The sequence below is a fragment of the Rhamphochromis longiceps genome, linkage group LG16, assembly GCF_057381845.1.
Source record: "Rhamphochromis longiceps isolate RC_006_pf linkage group LG16, R_longiceps_female_GT1.1, whole genome shotgun sequence".
NCBI lineage: Eukaryota > Metazoa > Chordata > Actinopteri > Cichliformes > Cichlidae > Rhamphochromis > Rhamphochromis longiceps.
The window spans coordinates 35,032,198-35,057,597 of NC_140572.1; the positions used below are offsets into that span (position 1 = coordinate 35,032,198).

At 38.8% G+C, this 25,400-nt stretch overlaps 1 protein-coding gene across 5 annotated transcripts in view; it reads right to left on the bottom strand.

Annotated features, from left to right (window-relative positions):
* Nucleotides 1-309: 309 nt before the first annotated feature.
* pcbp3 (poly(rC) binding protein 3) overlaps nucleotides 310-25,400 on the bottom strand; it is a 101,504-nt gene continuing 76,413 nt past the window's right edge. For 2 of the 5 annotated variants that reach the window (XM_085384545.1, XM_085384546.1), the window contains exons 7-17: nucleotides 22,481-22,504; nucleotides 22,369-22,401; nucleotides 22,044-22,160; nucleotides 21,277-21,408; nucleotides 19,085-19,213; nucleotides 17,577-17,651; nucleotides 13,331-13,372; nucleotides 12,283-12,361; nucleotides 8,719-8,771; nucleotides 8,121-8,290; nucleotides 310-7,126 (exon numbers count right to left, since the gene is read on the bottom strand). In XM_085384545.1, coding sequence (XP_085240671.1) covers nucleotides 7,072-7,126; nucleotides 8,121-8,290; nucleotides 8,719-8,771; nucleotides 12,283-12,361; nucleotides 13,331-13,372; nucleotides 17,577-17,651; nucleotides 19,085-19,213; nucleotides 21,277-21,408; nucleotides 22,044-22,160; nucleotides 22,369-22,401; nucleotides 22,481-22,504 — 909 coding nt within the window. In that variant the 3' untranslated portion in view covers nucleotides 310-7,071. The remainder of the gene's footprint in view (nucleotides 7,127-8,120; nucleotides 8,291-8,718; nucleotides 8,772-12,282; nucleotides 12,362-13,330; nucleotides 13,373-17,576; nucleotides 17,652-19,084; nucleotides 19,214-21,276; nucleotides 21,409-22,043; nucleotides 22,161-22,368; nucleotides 22,402-22,480; nucleotides 22,505-25,400) is intronic. The other 3 variants (XM_085384550.1, XM_085384547.1, XM_085384549.1) reach the window with 3 other exon arrangements.

Below are 25,400 nucleotides of genomic sequence, written 5' to 3' on the forward strand. Positions count from 1 at the left end.
ACATGACTTCATTTAACAACCTTCACCTCAGTCTCTCGAGGCTGCTTATTTAATCGTTCTGAAATCGCTCAAGTTATTTTAAGAGCTTTGAGTTCAGAGGGCCAACCATTGAACTGTATGAGATCAGTCTGTTTTTTTCTGACTAATTTTACTGGCCGGGTTAATGATCACTCATGTTATTACTGATGTGTGAAAACATTTAACTGCAATGGAGCTCTGCCTGTGTGTATCCATATCTATGTGAGTGATGGATGTTTGACTGAAATGGACTTTCTGAAATACAAATTAGACGGACGTCAAGGGAAAAAAACACAAACTTTATTATCATCTTTTTACAAAACATTTCAGAATCAACCCCAACAAATAATAGATCCAATACTGACCTTCATGGTGCAAATGATCAACTTTAAACATGATCTGACACATTTCCTCAAACAGCACCAAACTATGTACATCATATATTACCTCAGTGCTAACCTTTAACTTTTTGCTGCTCTAGCACAGAAAAAAAGGTGTTGACTCGGTTTATCAACAAAAGCAACAAAACAATAGGTGGACGACATACAGAGCATTTTAGGGTGAAGAGAACATGAATGATGCCATGAGCATAAATGAGAAAAGTATGGCAATCAAAAAGGCAACTGAGTTGTTTGCAAAGTTGTAAGGGGCTGCATCTTGGTTGACCTCTGTGCACACAACCAGCAGATACCCTGAACCTACAAGCACAACCATTATTGTGCAACATGAAAAAATAAACACATTAATGGCTAGATTATAGAGAAGTGGAATAGGTGGTTAGCCTCCGTGTGCCACATAAACTGTTCACATTAGCTTCTTTTGTTTTGTTGAACATTTGAGGCAGATGGTTGCCATGTAATATTTTAGACATTGTGTGGTCTGTAACATCTGCTGCATTGGTCTTTTTAGTGCTAGTGCAAAATATTTCTGCAAGTCTTTTTTGACAACAGGCAGCTATATACCTGATATCAAAATCTCATAGTAATGTGAACAATTTTTACCCACTCTGCTCAAGTAATTACAGTTAGAACAGTTTTACATGAACACAATGTTTAAAACGCATCAGCCTTCAATCAGTGAGTGCTCCATTTGTTCATCTGAATGCAGCCAGATGAGTGATAATGTACAATGTAGAGAGATACATTCACAATGTAAGTGTGTAAAGATGTGAAATGTAACAAAACAATATCACTGACTCTATACTCAAAAGTAATAACCCATATATAATCCATTCTATCCAAATACTCAGGACCTGGGCCAAATTTGTAATGGCCCGACCAATAGTTCATATAAGATTTATGCATACATGTATGAACACTTTGTAAGTAAATTGTGTAATTATTGTAATATAGTCAGAATTTTTGAAAGAGTGGGATTGAGAAAAAAATGTAATAGTTGCACGTCCTATCTTTTTCAGCATTTCTTGCCTATATCTACCTCAGCTATCAAAAAAGGTAAAAATATCCCCCCAAAACAATCTTCAGTCACATGACACATGAAGGTATCCCCTAGTTTTGATCTTATAGCCTACACAAGCTGAAACAAGCGCTGCACTTGCTAAATAAATTTTTTTCTTGCAGAAAATACAGGAACATTTAGGCTTACATTTTTTATTTACCATAATGAAAAATAATTTCAGCATGTAATATTGTATGTATCTAGTGTAATAATATGGTAATTATTTAATACATCATCTGAAACCGACTTCATTTGAGGGTGACCTTCTTAACCTTGTAACGTTCAAAAACGTTTGCTAAATAATTGTTTACATCATTTAGCTTTGATGCACCTGATTGAAAATATACCCGTGTAATTACTATAGCCCAGTGTGACATGTAAATATTAGTTAAAAACACATATTTGAAGTACATTCAGCTTCAGATTGAGCAACAGGGCCAAAAGTTGTGTGTCCATTTAGAGATAATGGTACATGTTCACAGGATCTTTCATTTCTGGTAGCATCAATATTCCCGTTGATGCTACCAGACCTTGGATTCTCAAACCTTTTGGGCCAGGTCCTCTTCATCATCCTAACAACAATTAAGCATATCTTTATTACCACCAGGGATCATGTATGCAGCTGAAAGTATTTCTATTCTGAAAAATATTTTAGCCTGATGTGCTGTGATGTGTCATACCAGTCAAAAGATATTGTAGGTGGGAGTAATGGAAACACTGTAGACATTTTGTTGGAGTAATTTGGACCCAATGTGTAGGGATGCACTTATACATATAACGCCACAGTGGCATGACTCATCAGCCCTGGAAACTCATGCCAGAATTCATAATCATTGTCAAATAATAATTGCTGATGACTGCCCCTCCATAAGTTTGGATCTGAGGTTTCCTCCTTTCAAAAAGGGAGTTTTTCCTCCCCACCAGCGCTAAGTGCTTGCTTATAGCAATTTTTCAGATTGTTGTGGCTATTTTCTACTATCCTGTGTTTACCTTTCAACAGAAAGAACTGGTGCGAAACTAAATATATGATATACTTGGCTTATTTCTTGGGTCCCACTGTTTCTATAATGTTGGTCAAATTAAGCAAGCTGGCATATGGGTCATAATTAAAATCCAGTAGGAGATTGTCAGATGTTCATATGGACACTGACACTACCTAGTGGCAAGTTCTGAGTGCAGCTGCTTACTTCCAGAAACGCCCCTGTGAACACATACCATAAAATCAGTACAGTCACCCACAGTACTCTCTGTATTAGATGGCAGCTGCAGAGAGTTATACATACGTGTATGTAAGCACGGCTATCAACTGAATCATGTGTAAATACTTAAATTTAAAAATATGCTTTCAGTGTTTTCAATATCCCAACGTTTCATGCATGCTTACCAGTAATACTCTACACTTTCTGTTTCTAAAATGGCTTGCTTCCTACCACTTTGTAACAAGTGTCTTCAAGGACACTACCCATGAGCTTTTCAGCTCTTGTGATTTACAATGAAATCTTTACATGAGCTACATGTGAGCGCAAATATACACTAGAGAATTCTGAAATCGCTCCATATGGCCCATGCTGCTTGTACACAGTAGCTATGACATGACGACATGAATAATGTAAATATGGTGGTGGAGTATAGGTGAATAAAAAGGGCTTTATTCATCGCATGCATTTGAATTTCACTTGTTGCTCCAGTCATTTTCTTGATATATTTTCATTTTTCTATCCCAGCTTTCTGTCAGGTCTCACGAGAAACTCAGAAAGGCTAATATTTATGCATTAGCACGGTTTCCTTTTTTTTTTTTTTTTTTTTTTTTGTTCTGGCTCACACCCTCGGTCATTTCAGACTGGAGTCAGAGTGATACACCCATCCCTTTCACTCTTCCATTTCCGTTTGGTTCCACCTGTTTGATTTGAAAATGAATGTGAAATGTAGTCTGGTTTGTGCGTCATGCAGATCATTCTATAGTGTACATACAATGCTAGGACGAACAGGCAAATGTCTACAGGGACAAAGTAGAGCACTAATTTCATCAATCATGAAATCAGTGTGAAATGATTTGGAATAAAGTAAATGATATAGCTGCTGAACTTTTGTGTTGATTAATGTATTGTCCCAGCTAGCAGTCTAAAAAATGGGTCAGTGTAAAAGGATGTGGGGCTGGAGGAGGGACAACCTCATTGTAAATTGTTAAACCAATACTTAGGTTTACTTTGTGTTTACTTTCAGGTGCCTGCATTACAAAAGAACGAGTATGGTGATGTCTTATAAAACGCGAAATACAACACAGTGATGTAGTGCATGAGATGGCATGGAAGATGCTAGAGTGGAGTAAAACCTTTCAAAAACGTAAAACGAGGTGTGAGGAGTCCTAGCAACAGTGCAGATACACATGTTTACACTATATACTATAAATAATCAAAGTTAAAGTCACTTAAAAAATACCAAACACAGAGAAACCAATAAATTAGGTACAATGCCATTCATTCGCTCAAGGGTCATGTGATGCACTGAGGAAAGATGGGTTGAAACTAGAGTGTGCCCATTCCAGTGACTTCAGACGTCAGCCTAAAACAGTACAGGGAAGAAGGGGGAGGAGGGGGGAGGGGGGGCGGGGGTAGACAGAAAATAAAACAACTGTGAAAGAAGAACTTTCGCTTGGCAGTGAAAGTTATGCTGCAATGGTTGCCTTTGTGCTTGAATTTTCTTGCTTGGTGCATTTTCTTCACAGAGACTTGACACCATATTCTCATTGCACCCATTCACATAAAACAGATGTGGATACATAACCATGCAGTACTAAAGCCTCTCATGAAGCCATGCAGTGGACTAAAAAAACAAAAACACACAAAAAAACATAAAAACATTAAAAGAAAAACGGTGTTATGAAATAGTGAGTTGCATTACAGAGGCATCACATCACTCTTCTTACTAACAGCATTGCTCAGTAGCACTCACGTTTCCTGCCTTTTTTTTTACTTTATTTTTTTATTTTCCCTTTTTTTTTTTTAAATATTATTTTTACTCCTTGTAGACAATGACACAAGAGGACTTTATAGGCAAATTTATATAACGATACCAAAAAGAAACACGATATTCTTGAAATGAGGCATGCTAAATAAATAGTTGAAGAAGCTGTTTGCTTGTTTTTTGGGGACAATATGCTTATTCGCTGCATTGCAGGAAGTAAAAGGAGAAGATCAATGGTATTCTGATGTGGGTTCTTTAAATGTGAAGCTGGAGGAAGGGAGGACAGGTGAACACAAGTTACCTGGCTCTGCTGGAAGCTAACATAATCTACCTATTTAGACATGTAAAGTAAAGCTTCCCTCAGGTCATCTGGATCCGGTCTTTTATCAGTTCCCAGAGTCAGAACCAGACACGGAGAAGCTGCATTCAGCTTTTATGCTCCTTATATCTGGAACAAACTCCCAGAAAGCCTCAGATCAGCTGAAACACTCAGTTTATTTAAATCCAGGTTGAAGACTCACCTGTTCTCAGCTGCATTTGAATAAAGCACCAAATCCACACTTTAAGCTTAAATTTCAAAACTTACATTTAACTACTGATTTTATCTACTGTTCTGATTTTATCTGTTTTGATTTTATATACTGTTTTGTTTGTTTGTTTGTTTGTTAATTAGTTAGTTAGTTTATTTGCTTGTTTTAATCAATTTTAAATCATGCTTTTTATTTGTTCTTGTTTCTAATGTCTCTGTAAAGCACTTTGAATCACCTTGTTGTTGAATTGTGCTATACAAATAAACTTGCCTTGCCTTGCCTTGCCTTCTTTGTAATTATCAAACTGTGCATTACTCTTTTTTTCATCTTTGGTCTGAAGAGAAGTGGGGATTTGATTTCCCTGTAACCAATCACCAGAGACCAAAGTATCCATCTGAATCAAATGTTGCTTTAAGCTTGATACCAAGCGTCGACCTCCAGAGTTTCAATATGAAGTCAACTTTGAAGTGACAAAAAATGATGAAAAAAACAACCTCAGGCTCGCTCTAAAAGCTGGATTTCTAACTCCAAAACTCAGTTTCCATAGACTCAGATGTTGAAATGCTCAAATCTAGAGCATGTAAACATGTTTACAGCTTGACACAAAACAATTTTCTCCCTCCTGAACCCCTGTATAGGAGGGTTATATACTCAATTTAAACTGCATTTGGCCATAATTCATGCAGTGTAGTGGCACGACTGTTCTGACCAAGGTACAAAGTAACAGTGCTCAACTCCAAATTTTTAAAGAATAAAGTATCCAGTCTCAGCCTTTAAATAACTGTCCACTGTAGTGACCACTATGCGTGAAAGGGCTGTTTTCTTGTATTTGTGTCAGTGTTGATGGTATACTTGCACATAAACCACTACATTGGACACTGATGTGTGACTCCATACCCTGCCACCCACACCAAAGGTGATGTTGTCCACCTAAGTGGACATGTAAGAAAAATCTTTGAAAAGTACATGTTATTGTTACCACTGGTATTCCATATTATATATTCTGTATTTATATATGTGTATATATGTATATATGGTATATTTATGCTTTTATCCTTACTCTCATTCCCCTTTATTGTATCTGTAACATGCAACTTCTGTCGGTGCTGTGCTACTGGAAACTGAATTTCCCAGAAGAACCCACCCGAGGGATTATTAAAGTTTCATCTCATCTCATCTAATATCAAAAAAAAGAAATTTAAAAATCTTTTTTCATGCCTAAAGATGAATAAAAATACTTGAGAAAAAAATCCTGATTAAGGTTGTCATAATTCATGCGTGAAAAGGTTAAAGAAATTAAAAAAGAGAAGAGAGAGAAAGTAAAAGTATTCTCTCATTAATATATATTTATTTCACAACATTGTCAGTGTAATTTAGGATAAAAAACTGTGACAATATTTAAGCAAGGCGAGGTCCAAATGCCGATGGAACTGACTGATCTGATAAGATGGATGGAGGTGGTACAAGTGGTGGTTCAAGTCGCCGAAATGGACTTCTCATCCATGTTGGTTTTTGGTTCCTTTTGAAGGATTTTTAATGCAGATACCTCATGTGTGTTTAGACATGTTTGATTGCACTAATAGACCATCGAAAAAAGTTGACTCCAAATATTAGTTTTTGAAATTCAACAAAAGAAATCTTTGTTTGTTGCTTAGCACTAATTATCACTAGTATCTGTGTTTCTGGGTTTTACCTGTAAAGTCTAGGGAAAAATCCACGACAACAGCTTGCCATTAATAGCCTTGATTAGCTAATGAGTCACTCGCTTTTAGATGTGTTTCTGGGTGGATTTGTTTCCTTTACGTAACAGCTGCTTCCCATTTAAGACACAGAAATTGTAATTAATTTTCTTGTCAACATTTCTGCAAAAAACAGTGAATAAGCATATTTTCCAAAGTAAAAACTATTTTTTTAATCTATACACTGGCTACATCGATTGTTAAACAGACCCCGGTGTCAATACAGGCCTCTTACAGGCTAGAGCTGAAGTTATATGCACAACTAGCAAAGCAAAAGTCCCACAGGATAACACATAGAGGTTTATCGTGAAGTTGTGGTTTTGATGTTAGCTTCTGAAAACAGAACCAGATTTGTGGCGACTTCAGGATGTTGTCATGGATGAAGGGTCATTCCACATGGCGGCCACGTCCCTGAACCTGCCATTGGAATTGCGGGAAAGCAGTAGCCATTAGTTTCTTTGTGGGCTGTTCTCTAAAATCCCCTTTAGAAGTCAAAAACAAAAAATCGCTTTGTGTTGAGCATGTGGGTTCCCCTGCACTAATGCTGATAACATATGACTTTGAGGTGCAGGTAGCCTGTGGACATCAGTGCTGTTCTGTTTTCTCAGAGCTGCGGATTTTACATTTATTTTCACTGGTGATAATGAATTAGGTTTCGCTGGATAGAGGAGAAACAGGGGTAGTGGAGCATGCCAAGAAAACTTAAAAACTGTTTCACACTATCTACTGGTATGTATACTATCTTACTACACAGCCACTGCTCTTTAGTCCTGCATGGGATTTAGATGTAACTGTCTTGGAGTCATTTTCTTTTTATTTAATTACACTGACAGCTTATGTGCAAAAACAGTCTTACAGCAGTTATATCTCTAAATTAAGCTCGCAGAGATTGTATACCTTCTTGTGTCGGCCAACTTTGTGAACTGAAGTAAGCATTGAACATTTGATGATTCATTTATTGATCATCCAATTTACTAATCTGCAGATTCTGTTCAAAGGCACAGCTTACTCGTTCCAGTAGTTGGCCTTGCTCCCATGAGACACTTACTTGCAAAGAGTGTTCTCCCAGAAACTTACTGCATTTTAATGTCTACACTTGGTTGGATGTAAAGAACAAAAGTCAAAAGGAACAAACAAAGGGAAATAGGGGGGGGGGGGGGACCCAGCATGGCTCACATTATTCATGGGCTTATCTGTTGCTTGTGTAAATCTGACAGATTTTTTTCTCTGCATTTTCTAGAGTCTCATCAAAGTCTCAGTGTCAAAAGTAAACTTGTCAGCGACCTCCTTTTATTCCAAAAAGCCCAATCAGAGAGAGAAGCTTTCTTGGATCTTCACTATGAGCATGCTCATTCAGATGTTACTTTTATCTTTAATGTTGTGCTTGAGCCCAGCAGAGTTGAAAGGTTACCTGGCATTGATGAGATACTGGGCCAGGCTGATGTTAGCGGGGGTCCCTGTGATGGTAATCTGACGCTCTGATGAGCCCTCCATGGCATTTGCAATTTTGATCTGCGCCCCAGACATCTGTCGAATCTCATTTATTTTGGTGCCCTGGCGTCCAATAATGCACCCTATTAACTGTGGGGAAAAAGCAAAAGTCTTTGAATCTGAACAAGGCTTCACGTCTGGTAATGACAATCATTTCTTCTTTATAACACTTACATTTTTAAAAAGATGGCATCTCAGTGCAATCATTATTTCTATATATTTACAAATAGACAGTAATCCTTTCTATTAAATTTACATAAAATAGTTAGATCAATTTATCTCTCCGGCTTATAAAAAATCCCCTACATAATATATTTAAACATATATATTATTATTTAAAAAAAGTTTCCATAGGTTTGAAAAGTTACATCTGAACAAACCACAAGACTTTTGGAACAGTTTCATTAGAACAGATGAGACCAAATTGGAGATTTTTGAAATTTCATCTGGCGGAAACAGCAATACATGACTGTATTCTTGAAATTGATGTCTCGTGAAACCTTTCCAGCATTACTTACATCATTAGGAATGGTGAGTTCATGGGTGCTGGCTGGTGGACTGGCATCCAAACCTGCACCGCGGACATTATAAGAAAAGACATTGCAATTTCAATACTTTAGCAGAGTTCATCTCTAAAAGGAACTTTTTCTTTTTTTTTATCAAAGGTAGCACATCCACCTAGCAGCAGGTCAGCTGAGTTAAAATAAACTACCCTGTTTTTTCTGGCTTTATATTAATCAAGGCACTACGAGTAATGCCTAGTAAAGTGCAGCCACTAGAATTTTTTTTTAGCTGCTGTTGATTATTTAATTTATATTTATTAAGTGAAAGAAATTAAAAACATATTTCCCAAATTACACAGCAAAATCTTACAGTGGGGCAAAAAAGTATTTAGTCAGCCACCGATTGTGCAAGTTCCCCCACTTAAAATGATGACAGAGGTCAGTAATTTGCACCAGAGGTACACTTCAACTGTGAGAGACAGAATGTGAAAAAAAAATCCATGAATCCACATGGTAGGATTTGTAAAGAATTTATTCGTAAATCAGGGTGGAAAATAAGTATTTGGTCAATAACAAAAATACAACTCAATACTTTGTAACATAACCTTTGTTGGCAATAACAGAGGTCAAACGTTTACTATAGGTCTTTACCAGGTTTGCACACACAGTAGCTGGTATTTTGGTCCATTCCTCCATGCAGATCTTCTCGAGAGCAGTGATGCTTTGGGGCTGTCGCCGAGCAACACGGACTTTCAACTCCTGCCACAGATTTTCTATGGGGTTGAGGTCTGGAGACTGGCTAGGCCACTCCAGGACTTTCAAATGCTTCTTACGGAGCCACTCCTTTGTTGCCCGGGCGGTGTGTTTTGGATCATTGTCATGTTGGAAGACCCAGCCTCGTTTCATCTCCAAAGTTCTCACTGATGGAAGGAGGTTTTGGCTCAAAATCTCACGATACATGGCCCCATTCATTCTGTCCTTAACATGGATCAGTCGTCCTGTCCCCTTGGCAGAAAAACAGCCCCATAGCATGATGTTTCCACCCCCATGCTTCACAGTAGGTATGGTGTTCTTGGGATGCAACTCAGTATTCTTCTTCCTCCAAACACGACGAGTTGAGTTTATACCAAAAAGTTCTACTTTGGTTTCATCTGACCACATGACATTCTCCCAATCCTGTGCTGTATCATCCATGTGCTCTCTGGCAAACTTCAGACGGGCCTGGACATGCACTGGCTTCAGCAGCGGAACACGTCTGGCACTGCGGGATTTGATTCCCTGCCGTTGTAGTGTGTTACTGATGGTGACCTTTGTTACTTTGGTCCCAGCTCTCTGCAGGTCATTCACCAGGTCCCCCCGTGTGGTTCTGGGATCTTTGCTCACCGTTCTCATGATCATTTTGACCCCACGGGATGAGATCTTGCGTGGAGCCCCAGATCGTGAGAGATTATCAGTGGTCTTGTATGTCTTCCATTTTCTGATGATTGCTCCCACAGTTGATTTTTCCACACCAAGCTGCTTGCCTATTGTAGATTCACTCTTCCCAGTCTGGTGCAGGTCTACAATACTTTTCCTGGTGTCCTTCGAAAGCTCTTTGGTCTTGGCCATGGCGGAGTTTGGAGTCTGACTGTTTGAGGCTGTGGACAGGTGTCTTTTATACAGATGATGAGTTCAAACAGGTGCCATTCATACAGGTAACGAGTGGGGGACAGAAAAGCGTCTTACAGAAGACGTTACAGGTCTGTGAGAGCCAGAGATTTTCCATGTTTGAGGTGACCAAATACTTATTTTCCACCCTGATTTACGAATAAATTCTTTACAAATCCTACCATGTGGATTCATGGATTTTTTTTTCACATTCTGTCTCTCACAGTTGAAGTGTACCTCTGGTGCAAATTACTGACCTATGTCATCATTTTAAGTGGGGGAACTTGCACAATCGGTGGCTGACTAAATACTTTTTTGCTCCACTGTAAATTAAATTTCCTGCTTGGAGAGAAAAGGAAACACATTCAGAAGGGGGATCATGAACTTTGTTTAATCAGTTACTCATTCCATGTACAGCTATGCAGACAGGCACAGTAAGGGTTAAAAAAAAAGAAAAAGAGAGAGAACGCTGTGTGGCTGCTCAGGTAACAAAATTAAAAGATATACAGCTGCCATGAAATGAAATCTAACAACCACCATGGGATAGATGACCCTACGTAAAACACACGAGGAATCAGTAGAAGTGTGAATCGAATGCACCTATAAGTCAAACAGCATATAATGGAAATCAGGTTATAGCTGCTTATTTACTAATGCTGTTCCGGTATATCAGCCGTGTAATTGGTTTCTTACATCATTGTTTTGTTATTTACAGTCTGACTAGCTTGACTCCTTTGCTCTCTGTTTCACCCATTAGGTTTATTTCACTTTTTGAGGTTAGACGATGAGGGGAGACAACGTTATTTGAGTTGTCAAAAAATCCAGAACTTGATATGTGGATATATGGAATAAAAGTAGCATGGTGGCTTAAATGTGATTAATCATAACTCCAAACCTTTGTGAAACCCTTCACCGTAACTTGACATGCATCTCACAAGAAATGCAACGTTGACTCAACACAATGAATGTGATTAGCCCATTCAGTACTGTTGATTCACGGTACTGTCCACGTCTTCTTTCGCCGCTAGGTCAAAGAGAGAAACTCCACCACCAACTAGTGTTTTGGTGTTGAAACTGCAACAAACCAGCACATGGCCTTTTTGCGTGGCGCCTGCATGCTCTCCCTGTGCTTTGGGTCACCAGGCCTCATAAAATATCCTGATATTCTGTTTTATCTCAGCCCAGCATACTTGTCTCACAAGTTACACTCAATTTCAAGAGTTTTGCCGTCCTGTTTATTTATTTTCCCAACAAGTTAGAATTTGAAAAAATAAAATAAAATATGGAAGAAAGGAAAAGCTAAACCAATAACCTACAACCTTGCTAGACTGAAATATGCATTCCACAGAGGTGAACTACAGATGTTTCTTATCCACCCGGACTACTCCCGAAAGCCTTGAATCCACATAAATCTCATAGGTGACCTTTTTTGATCTCAAAATGCTAAGTTTGCATTTCTGCATTCATTATAGCTAAGGCTTTTGGATAAAAACGTACTCACGAGACCTTCATTTGATCAACTGCACAGATGCAGAGGTTGCGATGCACATAGGCTAATATAAACACCAAGAGCTATAAAAGAGCTAGAGGCACAATTATTATTGTAGAATCGGGCCTGTGGCATTAGAGTCTCCCTCCTTAATGGAAAGTCAACAGCATAAACAATTTGCCCTGTTTCCAAGAGATAATGCAGTTTGGAATACATCATTTTAAAGTGAAGCCTGAAGGCATTTTTTTACCTTTCAGTGGCAAAATATCAGACATATCCAAGAAAAAAAAACCCATATATGGACAAATCAAAGAAAGATAGAAACTACAGGGGCCAAGACATGCTGTGCCAAAATAGAGATAGGGTGCAAGGTAGGGAAAGAGAAAAATGTTTCTCTGGATGCAAAGAGAAGGAAGTATCTATCGGGCCTCGTGGGTACGTACCAGGGAAAGCAGGGGTGGTCTGTCCGAGAGGGGTAAAGGGGGTTTGCTGCATAGCCAACTGGTGGAGCTTGGTCAACTGCTGAAGGGTTAGGAGGGAAAGTAGAACTAAGAGGTTACTGTTACACAGGTCACACCAAGAAATGAAGCCAACCAAAACTAGAGTGAAGAAACGGTGAGGAAAAGGAGGCCATGGCACGGGGTGGTGGAGGATAAAAAGTAAGAGAAAAAGAGATACAGAGAGAGGATGATTGTCTGTCGTGGAGATGGACTCTATTAGATAATTTGATATTTTCCTTTCTGTTCTGCCTGTTTCTTTATCATTTTAGCATAGTGATTTTGAAAATGTGGACCCACTGGTGAGCACATTAACATTAACTGCAGGAAATAATTTTTATTGCCCTCTTAATTACCACGTCTTTCTAAATGGCAGTTTTGACTCACACTCAGAGAACCCATATGACTGCAAGAGCACCTGCTCTCCCAGCCAGTATGGTCACAGGATGTCCATCCGCTGCTGTATATCATTTCCATCAGGAATAAGGGAAGGCCGATACTTTAAAGGCTTCCTCTCCTTTTAAGAGGAGTTTTAATGAGGGAGGAAGAGGGTGTCAGGCCCGTACTTGAGTGATTGTACCGTCAACCACCACCTCCACTGGCATCAATCATTGCCCAACTTTGAATTAGTGGATCTGACACAAGGTAGCTCTTGAGATGCTCTTACGACAAGGACAGATGAAGGCAGATTATTAATGGAGACTATATGGTCCACTGGAATTAAAGAGCTGTCTACATCAAAACTGCCATTACTGTCTTTGCCTTGATCGTTAACACCAGGAGCCACTGGCTTGTTATCGACCAGATCTTTCTGGTAGTTCAGCCACAATAAAACCTTAAACTATAGACAGCCAGTGGTTCTGAAAGTGGAAGGGCTTTATAGCTTATCTCATAAGAGCTGATGTGTGCATCTAATCAAATGTCTGCTCTTTATATACGAAACAACGCAGGTTTGTTTCAAAATTAAATTTTTAAAAAGAGACTAAGAACTTACATCTGGGTGTGGTATGGCGTACTGTCCCTGAATTGTGTAGGCCTGGAAAGGTAAAACATAGAAGAAAAATCAGACTTCAGTATCAGAGGGGGAAAAAATCAAATAAAGAACAAATCAGCTTGTACACTTTCAAACACTTTCAAAAAGCCTTTCAGTCACTTACAAACACTCATCTTGGGCATGAATCACTTTGGGCTTTAATCAATTCTTTGAAGTGTTCTTTTTTCCGGAGTGGAATGATTGTACCGCATACATCTTTAATTACTTTAAAAATACAAGAATTGCGTGCACAAGCTTGAATTTATTGTCGATTTTCCTTCGATCACACAGGGTCAAAAGTTTGTGTACAAGCTTTAATTTATACCTACACTCACTTAAATCTTTTAATAAGTGGTTCTACAATGCCTTTTAACTTGTTAATGAGTTGCTGCCTACAACTCATAGTTTCTTTTTGCCAGAATAAAAATGATTTGATTGACAGGTGAAGGTCTTTTAAAGCCAGTCCTTAAAGACCTACAGATTCCAAGATCAAGGATGTTCCAAGCTGACCAAGCAACAATCCCCTGCTCAAAAACCAACACATTTAAGCTCAATTGAACCCATATGGGTAAGTCAAATACCATCTGGAGAAAAGTTTTATGTTTGGAGGAGTAAAGGTGAGGCTTTCAAATCTATGATGGGATCATGCTCTGGAACAGTTTTTCTACTTTTGGTAGTGGTGCATTGCATAAAGTGGATGAAACAATAAAGGAGGACTACCTTCACCGTAAACGTTACCTCAGTTTAACATTATGTCAGAAACTTGCTCATGGCTTCCAAAAGTGTCTAGCTGATGTGCAACTTCCACTAATATTTAACCAAATATTAGTTAGTGGTGTAGTTATATATTTGACCCAGTGTAAATATTTTTGACCCTGTTTCAAACTTACATTCAATTAAAACGTCATTAAAGTTGTATACTGTGCAATCATTCCACAACGGATGAAAAACAGTTTAAAAAAAAATCATGAAAAACACAAAATAACCTTGACCTTCATGCCCAGGATGAATATATGTAAACCTCTGACCACAACTGAATATTCCTTTTTCTTATTATGTGTCTATGTACTATATATAATGTATATATTACATATAATACTGATTATAAATTTTGGTATGTGTTTCTAGTGGGGCGAAGTGGGAGTTCGCCTTGTAACCGGAAGGTTGCCGGTTCAAGCCCCGGCTCGGACAGTCTCGGTCGTTGTGTCCTTGGGCAACACACTTCACCTACCGCCTACTGATGTTGGCCAGAAGGGCCAATGGCGCGATATGGCAGCCTCACTTCTGTCAGTCTGCCCCAGGGCAGCTGTGGCTACAACTGTAGCTGCCTCCACCAGTGTGTGAATGTGTGTGTGAATGGGTGGATGACTGGGTGTGTAAAGCGCTTTGGGGTCCCTAGGCGGGACTAGTAAAAGCGCTATACAAATACAGGCCATTTACCATTTATTTACCATTTAGTGGTAATGACATTAAAGTGATGGTTCACTTAATCTTATGCATCATTAGCAATGACATTAACTAACATTAATTGATGATCCACTTAAGTGTTAGCATATTCAAAGCAGTATCAGAAAAGGCTTATTATATGTAGATGAAGTACAATGACATCCAAGTCTTGGAAGTCCAAAAATACAATAAAATATATCCGATGACTGGCAGAAAATGTTTCATAATGTCCATAAAGCGCATTTGCTGATGGCTGCCAATGCAACTTAGTGCTGCTTTATGACTCCTCATTTTTGGTTCTCCTGTTTCATCTTTAATTCATGGATTCAACTGTATAAACAAAATAGCTGCCTCGGTCTCAGGTGAGTAATCATTCAAATCCCAGTCTAGACTGTGTATGTATATGCTAACGTTAAACATAGCATATTAGTCAACTGAATTACCTTATTTTGGACAGATGTTTTTGCATTTCTGTCTGTGCATGTTTTTTTTTGTTTTGTTTTTTCTAAATCAGACCCGTGTAAGTTGTTTTCTAAAGGCTTCAGATGTGGGGGTTTTTTTTCCATTTAACACCCAGTGATGATGATTATTCCCAGACAAAAGGAAAATTGGAGTCATTACAAGTTCTTATGTGCTCTGTTCCTCCAGCGCATCTCTTGTTTGCTAAGTTTTCAAATTCATTCAACAGCTTTTAGTCCAAATCTGCAATTAACTTATGGATATGGCTGGACAGACATTAGTATGCACCCAGCATTCTTGTTGACATTAATGCCATTGTTACTGATTCACACATTATGGTTCTGCTACCGTCCCTGCTTCCCTCTTTCACTATCCGGTGCACTCAAACAACAATGACTGTCCAGCCAAAATGCACTCACCAGCCACTTTTTTTAGGTACACCTGTTAGGTACACCAGCTGCTTGTTAATACATATATTAAATCGGAAAATTCACATGGCAACAACTCAATGCACTTAGGCATGTAAACATGGTCAAGACCAGTGAATCTGAATGTGGAATGGTTGTTGGTGCCAGGCAGGCTGGTCTGAGTATTTCAGAAACTGCTGATTGGCTAGGGCTTTCCCACAGAACTATCTCTAAGGGTTTCCAGAGTCCAAAAAAGAGAAAGTATCCAGAGAGCAGCAGTTAGATGAGTGAAAATGGATGAGAAAAGACTGGCCAGATTACTTTAAAGTTAACAGTAAAGTCACAGTAGCTTAAATAACTACTTGTAACAACCAAGGTATGGAGAGGATCATCTCTGAATACATAGCATGAACCTTAAAGCAGATGGGTTACAGCAGCAGACAGCGTGCCATTCCTGTCAACTAAAAAACAGGAAACCGAGGCTACAATTCACATAGATTTATCAAAACTGAACAACATAAGATTGGGAAAACATTGCTGGGCTCAACAAGTCCAGATTTCTGCTTTGACTTTCAGTTGGTGGGCTCAGAATTTGAGATTAGCAAAATGGAAACATGGTTCCATCCTGCACTGTATCAACACTTCTTTTGCTGTTCGTGGTATAATGGTGCGGAGGACATTTCTGGCACACTTTAGGCCCCTTAGTAGCCAGTAAGGCTTGTTTTAATTCTTATTTTTATGTCTATTTAAGCGTTATATGACAGCATGTTTGCACTAAGTACCGCAGCAATTTCCTAATGTTGTAAACCTGCTCAACATTTGGCAATAAAACCCTTTCTGATTCCGATTCTAAACACCCCAGCCTGCTTTCAGCAGGATACCACACCATGTGATAAAACTCAAGCCAACTCAAAATGTTTTCTGAATATGTCAGTGAATTGGCTACGCAATTGACATCCACAGTCCCGATGCAATTGAGCACATGTGGGATGTGATGGAACAGGAGGTTCACATCATAGATGTGTTGGAGAAGAATCTGCAATAATTGATGCTATCGTGTCAATGTCGACCAGAATCTCTGAGGAATGTCTCCAGTAACCTTGTTGAATCCAAGACATTAAATAAGGCAGTTCTGACACCAACAAGTGGTCCAACTGGGTACCAGCTAGGTGCACCTAATCAAACTAATAAAATTGAGCATTTATCATTTGCACAAATGCAAGATTGTTTAAATATAAGTCAGTCAAATATAAGCCACATTCATTTCATGGTAACAGTGCTAGTTCTGACAGAGAGGTTCCTACTGCTACAAAAGCCAAGCAACCAGATAGAAATTACTACAGGTATAAAACTTCTATTTTTACTGAAGCCACTCCCCCAATATAAAACAACTAAAGCTGTAATTTTTGTGACAATCATCCTTGTCAGAACCAATTTCTCTCTTTTCTATGCAAAAGGAACAATGATTAGGTAGTTTCACACAGTAGTAGTTGATCAATATAAAAGTACTTCATTGTGTCTTATGACACAGTAGGTTTAATTACATTTAAGAAGTGCTCTCTCATCTACTGCTTTCCATTTATTCCAGCCTAAAACGTGAAAATTGAACGATTTGTACATCAGTCATTCACCCCAACCACATCCTTACAAGTTTCTAAATGTCATTTAAAAAATACGATACAACCAGCTAATATGCTGCACCTAAATCTGCTAAATAATATAGTTTAGTCTTATATAAAATTTATTTTTAGGCGACAGAGTTGCAGAAATTGCAAGTGTGCGAATAAAAGTTAACAGAAGCTTGCACTAAAGAGGCAGTGATGCTGATGCTGCAGCAAAAGCCTCAAGTTGGCTGTAGGCACAAACTAACAAGCTAAAGCTAGTTCAGCACTTACCTGGCCACCAGAAAAAATGACAGGGGTGGAGGTGGGCTTTGGGCGGTAAGGGATAGTGGCACCTTTTGGTGGGGACTAGGAAAAACAAAAGTCAGAGTTAGTCTAAAGCAAGATAATTGCAAATGTAAGTGCGTCAAACTCACATCTGCACAAGAATTGTTTTACTTTTTTTATACTCAACAATGAACGGAAACTAGTTTAAAGATGAGCAAATTATAAAGCTAAAGATGCCAATTAGCTGAGCAGGATGCTTGCCACAATTTGTTTGAAGGTAACAGAGCATGCTAAGTGAAAATATTAAAATCAGTTCATTATTGTACCAAGGAAATTTTCCCAAAGCCTAGTCCCACATATAGCAAGTAAACTCCATTATTTTAGCAAAAGTGGCTACAAGGTGATGCTAGTTTCTGTTTTGTTACCTCTTTTTAGCTTTTGTTCCCTGTCTTTAGAGTTGTTATGCTAAGATACACTAGCTAAATGGTTGTTATGCTAAGATACACTAGCTAAATATACACATAAAATAGCTTCTTATTTAATGTGTATATTTAATGGTACTGATGTGCTCTTTTTTTTTGTTAATAAAACCTAGAAAAGAAAAAACAGAGAGTGAACAGTTCTTTAAAATACTGTAATATTTTTTGACTTGGTGTATCACTGTGTGCAGTGTAATGCATATGAAGCGGGATAGCATCCACCCACTTGTCAATTCACATATATAATCATATTTTCCAAAGTGCTTTACTGCAGAAAAGCAGAGGAATTATTCTGAGGCAATAAAGTGTCTTGCTGAGAGAAACGTTATAGTTTTCACAAAGAAAATGTCTTTAGTCTTCATGCACTGCTGTGTAAATGCATCACCTTATTTTTTCTGAGCCATGACGAATGAGAAGGAAGGGGATTTCCAGTTTGCGAACTTACTATAATGACACCAAGTTATTGATTCATGCCGTGCATCAGCAACAAGACTATTCAAGACGGGGGGAAAGGCTTAATCAAATTTCCACTGTAGCTGCTGTGCTGCAGCAGCAGGAGTATCCACTTCAGATACAATATCCAGACAAAGTAATGGTGTTACTCTTTCCGTGACAGTTCAGTTGGATACTAATGCACAAAAATGATCGATAATTACAGATTTCTCCCTCTAAATTGCATCAGAATGATTTAAATTGCAGTCTGTTTTGCTATGCTGCAAACAATTTCTCACTTTCAGCATAATAGAAAATGTACGCATGTAGACCCTTCTTGGCACGAGCCGGTTGCCTGTCAAGTTGACATTTATGGACAACAATTGCCAGGTGGTTCTGACCATTCAAAAATCAATTTCTTAGAAAATGTGCTTTACGACCACAAGCACTAAATATAAATTCTTAAAGAGGCACGCTATAGGTCTAGCCAGAAGTGCAATGCGACACACACTCTGTCTGTTCAATACATTTCTCTGAGACTGTATAGTAAGTCATATTGGCACTTAAACTAGAGTCGTTTTGCTAAATCTGTACATACTTTACCTCCAGCATAACCACACAGATCTGTCTGACACACTGGATGATGGCTTCTGGGGTCCCAGAGATTGTCACTGCACGTTCTGTGGAGTTGGGCAGCATGTCGCCTGCTACCTGGACCTGGGCCCCTGTGGACTGGAGCAGAGGAAGGGACTCTGAGGGGCTTGATGATGTTGAAAGAAATTCATTTGTAACACATTCAGGCTGTGCTTTGCATTTCTCTCAAGAGTACAGGCACTTACTTTGGCAGGGAAATTAAAATTGAAAGGTACTTCAAGTACTCAAGGTGCAGGCTATATGATAGACTCCGTTTCAGCCTCTATAAGAGCACCATGGCAATTTGGATGTTTAGTTTGTCCTTTACTATTTCCTTCAATTGCCACATATCCACCTGGGGTCAAAACATGTTGCCTTCATGGCTGTATTTTGTCTCCACGTCTTCTTTTTTTCAGCTTCCATCAAAAAGACAATAATGATGCATCCTCCCACACTTCACCCACTCACTCATTCAGCCACTGTGTAGTGTCTGCTACATCACTGGGAAACAAGCATAGACTACAGCTGACGCATTTCGGAGACTTTTTGGATGCACTGCTCCACCATTAGTGTCCACCAGCTATTCATAATTATCTCTAATTGCACCACTTTTAAAACCACTGCCAAAAAAGTTGCTATTTTTGGATAATTGGATGTTAAAATTTACATCTCTCTCCACAAATTATTTCTAACACAAATCTGTACAGAGATAACTTTATGTACAACAGCTGTAATCTACCCACCTATAAAATCATGACTGGGAATGTAGCTTTGATATGCTATTAAATGCTAGTGTTCATGATACTGACTGTGAATTAATGACACTTGCACTTCCAAAACTGTAAAATACATAAAATGGTTCAAACTTTTATAATAGCTTTTTTTGTCATATATAAACTAATCTGAGTATCAATCACTGGATCAAAGTAAGCTCAGGCTTCACAGTTTTTCAGTGTTTTCCATTCTTTGATATGTAAGACGTCTCAGCGAGCAGAAGTCCCTAAAATAGCCTGGCTGTGAGCACAGAAGCCCCGCCCACCTGATTTTTAAGGAAGCCAATCAGAAGAAATTTTGCTTAAAAGCAGGGAGAGGCGCTAAAACAGTGCTTTTTCAGACAGTGGATAAACTGAGGAGTGTCACTACGGCAGTTGACTGTAATTAAAATCCTGCTGCTCAGACAGAGCAGACGAGCCACAGCACAATTAAGACGTCTGAGTTTAAAATCACATTAGTTTTGTATCTAAAGACTCGTGACAGTTTTTGTAATGCAATAGAGAATCCATTAAACACACAGTTAAAAGTTAGACCTGCACAAAACGTCTGGCTTGTACATAGGGAACTGTATAGCACACAGACAATTCAAATGAGTTAACAGCAAATGTCATATGCTTCCCTGTACTGTCACCTGGCATTTTTAAAGGGTTGTTGATATTTTATTTATTATTTACTTATTTTTTAGACACACTAGCAGTGTGGCTCTAGCGATAGCAGTGGTATTTGGTCGGTCCAACACTTTGATCCAGACTGAAGTAGCTCAACAATTATCGGACTGCTTCGCATCAAATTTTGAAATAAATGTTCCTGCCACCCAGAATACAAAATGCACTGACTTTGCCTCAAGCACCAGCAACAGGGGGTGGGCAATTTTCTGGTTTAGTGACATGTCTTAACAAATTTTTATAGCGATACTGTGCAGATGGTGCTATGATGGCCTTGTGAAGGTATATACCGCAAGATGGCATCATCCAAACTTTGAGTCCTGCTCAGCTGCCTGTCATACTGTATCTCCTCTTCTGAGGCTTTCTAGCATTAAGGCCTGAAATGTTGTCCTGATTTAAAAAAAAAAAAAAAAAAAACTGCACTCGCTAAATGTCCTGTGGCTGCAGGGTCATAACTGCTGCTGAACGTTCCAGATATTTCATTAATAATTTATTAAGTAACACATAATCAAGTAAAAACAAGCCTACAGTTAATTATTTAGGAAAAATGACACAGTTTAGTTAAACTATTCATTAATTTTCAAATATCTAATATTTATTTACTCATGAAGAATGTAAGCTCGTAAAATAAAACTATTTGTCTGTAAATGTTCTGTTTGTCTTTAAAAAACAGGATAAACATTATTAACATAATTAGGTCGTTCAGAAAAATGTTTCACACACCTCTCTCATTTCTTTGATTTTGGAGCCTCCTTTCCCTATGAGGGAGCCACACTGGCTGGCTGGCACAACAAGCCTTAAGGTGACAGGAGGCTTGCTAGTTGCTGGACTGTTGCTCATGGAATTGATTATGTCCTGGAAAACAACAACAAAAGTAGCAAGTATTTTATCTTGTAAGGGTAATGTTTTCTTGATGTGACATCGAGACATTCGTGATGTTAACTGTCTCAGTAATGAATGTCCAAATAAATTTCCAGACTTCAAAGGTGGTGCAAAATGACCTGCAAAAACACACTTGTTTTAAATTTTCCTTGAGTATTTTCATCTCCTCCGCTCGCTGAATGCACCCTCCTGTAAACACCCAGCCTATTGGCACGGCACATTTTACACAGATCACCGAGAACTCAGCAGTCAGTCTCCTCTTACAAGTTCCAGTCACAGTACTTACACAGCACTAGCAAGAGGAGACACATCAAAGACAACATCAGCAGAAAGATAGCTGAAAATTCACCTCATACTGTTCAGTGATACAGGTTCCCTTTGCAGGTGTACTGTATATATGTATGTATATGAGTCTGGCTTGGTTTTATCTAAATACAAACACTGAGATTGTGTTTGCAGACAGATCTTTATCTCAAAGCGAGAAACCCACGCTTGCAGGAAAACTGTGTGTACATAAAGAAAGCTGAATGTCTGGAACTACCACAGGAGCAAAAGGTGAATTGAAATACAAAATGAGTACATTTTGATTGTGTACAGACTGATCATACCTCTTCAAATTTGTAGGCAATCATAGCAAAAGCCTTGAAGATGGTGTCCGTTGGTCCGGTGATGGTAACAATCCTCTCTGGACAGTTGCCCTCAGAAATATTGATTCGCGCTCCACTCTGGAAGACCAGCAACTACTTTTCATTTTCAGTGGCGGTGATAAGAAACCTTAATTATTCAAACAGATCCTGAGCAAATTTGAATCATGCATTACAAAGTTAACTTCGCCTGGTATTTCATTGTGATCTTTAGTGACTTGCTGGGGGGGGTGCAATGGGCGGGAGGGTAATAAATATTTTTGCTAATTTTTTCTATATTCAAACTCACCTCTTCTCGCATCTTTTTTACTGTTTCTCCTTTCTGAAAAAAAAGTACATTTGTACATCAAAGTGAATCAGAATCTTTCCATAATCATGAAAATGAGTATGAAAATACATACCTTTCCAATTATACTTCCAACCTCCTGTAACATGAAAACACAACAAGAAAAAGTGAAGAAAATAAACATATTTATTTGTTTAAATGTGTACTTTTTAATTGTTTGCTTCTCTTTTTACTGAACAGGGTGTAAAAACTGTGCCAAGACATGAAGACAGGCATGTTCAGGGTCAGACTTTCCATGCTTGTTGAATCACTCTTTATGGGTTTGGTGTGGCGCAGCTGGTAAAGGGCACAGAGGCAGCACTGGCTGCAAGCGTCAACACTCCCCGACCTCTCCTCAGAAAGTGTGAGGGTTACGTCTACTGTGACGTTAAAGCTGCAGGTAGTTGCAGTTCACAGCGCCAGGTTCTACCCTATAAGAATCATTTATATTTATCAAGTGCTACATTAAATTACACTCCAAAACTAACTTTCTGACAATATACTCATAAACATAACAAGTTTCAGTTGTAATGGTCAGTGCCAGCTCTAAACCAAATGAACCAATGAGCTGCTGTCTGTGCTTGTAGGGCCGTTGCATTGACTCATTGTCCCAGAAGTGCAGTAGATTACCCATCCAGCCCTGTTTCATTAACTATATTGTTTTTTCTTCTTAAAGTAAATCAAATTACAATTGCATTCATTCATGTGGTTGTAATGAAGTGGAACTTTTCCTACATTTAATACAAGTATAACCTGCAGGGGAAAAAGGTTTAAACCATATTTTCAGGCTAAGTCACCTGCTCATCATCAAAGCCTTTTTTTAATCATATTTGCGGGGTGATTCTTTATCTGTCTTCCTGTATTGTCCCACTAACAACTGAAATACATTTGATGTCTCTTCCAATTCTTTTAGATGTGTGTTTGGTCACGTTATCTCGTAATAACTGCCTGGAATTGCAAACATGGCTGAGGTGCAAGCTTCTTGAATGACTTATACTCATATAAACTTCTTCTCAGAGGGAGAAAGGAGAATGGCACCTGTGCCACTCCACTCCAGCTTCAGGGACACAGAGATGAGCCTACCAAAAACTCTTTTCTGGGCATCACAAAAGGGGAAAAAAGTCATTTGAAAGTGTAACAGGATGCTGGAGGGTTGCCTGCCCTCAATAGATAATGATGAAAATGCTCCAATACCCAATGTAACCCAATGGTTTCTCAATTTGAGGGCTTCACTGCTGTGGAGAAAGGACGTGGGTAATCCTGCCAAAATCCTCCCTTGTGGCTGCTGTGGTTATGTCCCTGCCAGGATGTGGGGTTATTCAAACAGTCACAGGGTCACTGGCTTTTAAAGCGATTACATGAGCAGTCATGCAGGCTGACCTGCACGGCCATTCACAGGCTGCTTGGCACACCAGGCAAGGAGAAGATGTGAGCTTCATTCTTTGTCCTGCAGAATCTACCAGCATTATCAGCTACGCATGTGTGCTGCGGGTTTTAGCTGCCTAGCTTGAAGCAAACTTGTAACTGAGCTGCTGTTATGTAACGTTCATACAGTTCTAGACAAGAAGAAATCTGCTTTTTTACAAACTCTACACTGACAAGAAAGTAATGGTCGTTGCATACAGATATTATTTACAAAGTAAAGCACAAGAGGTGGGGGATGGAAAGCAAGAGCCATGATAATACAGAATTCTTTATAAAACCAGGTGAACACAAACTAATTCTGATGGCCACTTAAAGAGTAGAAAGGAGTGAGGATGGTACACATGTGTCTAAAAAAATAAGAACTGCTAAAAAGTTGGTGCCCATTAATACATTATACACCATGCCCTGGGAAATCTGAAAATACTAAGGGCGAACAAGAACACGCTGAGCTGAGTCAGCAGCAGAGAAACACACAGCAGGAGATTTTCAGTCTTAAAGGCCTGAAGTCTCCAAAGGCCTTTGAACCTCAGTGAAGCTTGCTTACATAACCCCACAGTAAAGAAAGGTAAAAGTAGAGCAAAGCTGGACTTTGGTGTGGGAAGGCAAAATACATCTGCTGCCATTAGCTTATTTTGTTGATCTTACATAATATGAGTTAATGCTGTGTACAGTAAGTGGAAACAGCATATGCTGCTGTTGTACTTTCATTCAAGCTGATCTAGACTGTTGTCAAAGCAAAGCTATTGTTGGCTCTAACGGTTTCCATAATGGGACAAATTGCAGATTTTATTGGCACTTCCTAAGCATCTTTCAAACTCAATGCCCACCAGTCATTTTTCAAGCACTTTGGGCCTTTATTAGACAAGTAGATGGATGGACGGAACTGAGGGAGGAAGGAGACTGCTAATTACAAACAACAAAGATGGCTATCTGGACTTGAATGTTGATGCTACTCAATACCTTCAACCCCTAGGCCTCCAGGATGCTAATATACAATAGTTCTCTACTTTTTAACATTTAAAGTACTTTTTTTGTTTACCATTTAGTGGCTTTCGGTAGTTCACGTTAGCAGGATTCTTTTTAGCCCCTGTTGGTTAGTAGGCGGAGTTTAGTAGGAGTTAGTAGGAGCTTTTTAAACCCACGTCTACATGTTAGCAGTATCAATAGTATATGGAACCGCTTGTCTGTGGGCTACAATTGTTTATTTTTGTACTGTTGTTGGTACTTTATGGAGAATATTAGTCACAAAGAACTAATAGTAAATGTCAAGGCACTGGGTCTGGTGATCCAGTGTTTGTGTTTTTTGGGTTAAGTTATACTCTTTGAATGATGGTTTTCTGTTTTGTATTATATTTACAGTTCCTGGTTTCTAGGTTTCTGTTCTGTTTCTGTTCTCTGTGTGTTATATGCTTAGTCTTAGTTTTCTGTCTTTATGTCTTTCCTGTGTCCCACGTCTTGTTACTTTTGTCTCTGTGCTTCATGTTCCCGCTGTTCCAGAGTCTGTCATGTTTCTATGTCTCAGTGTCAAGTCTGTATCTCTGTGTCATGCTTCCTGTTTTACTTTGACAGTC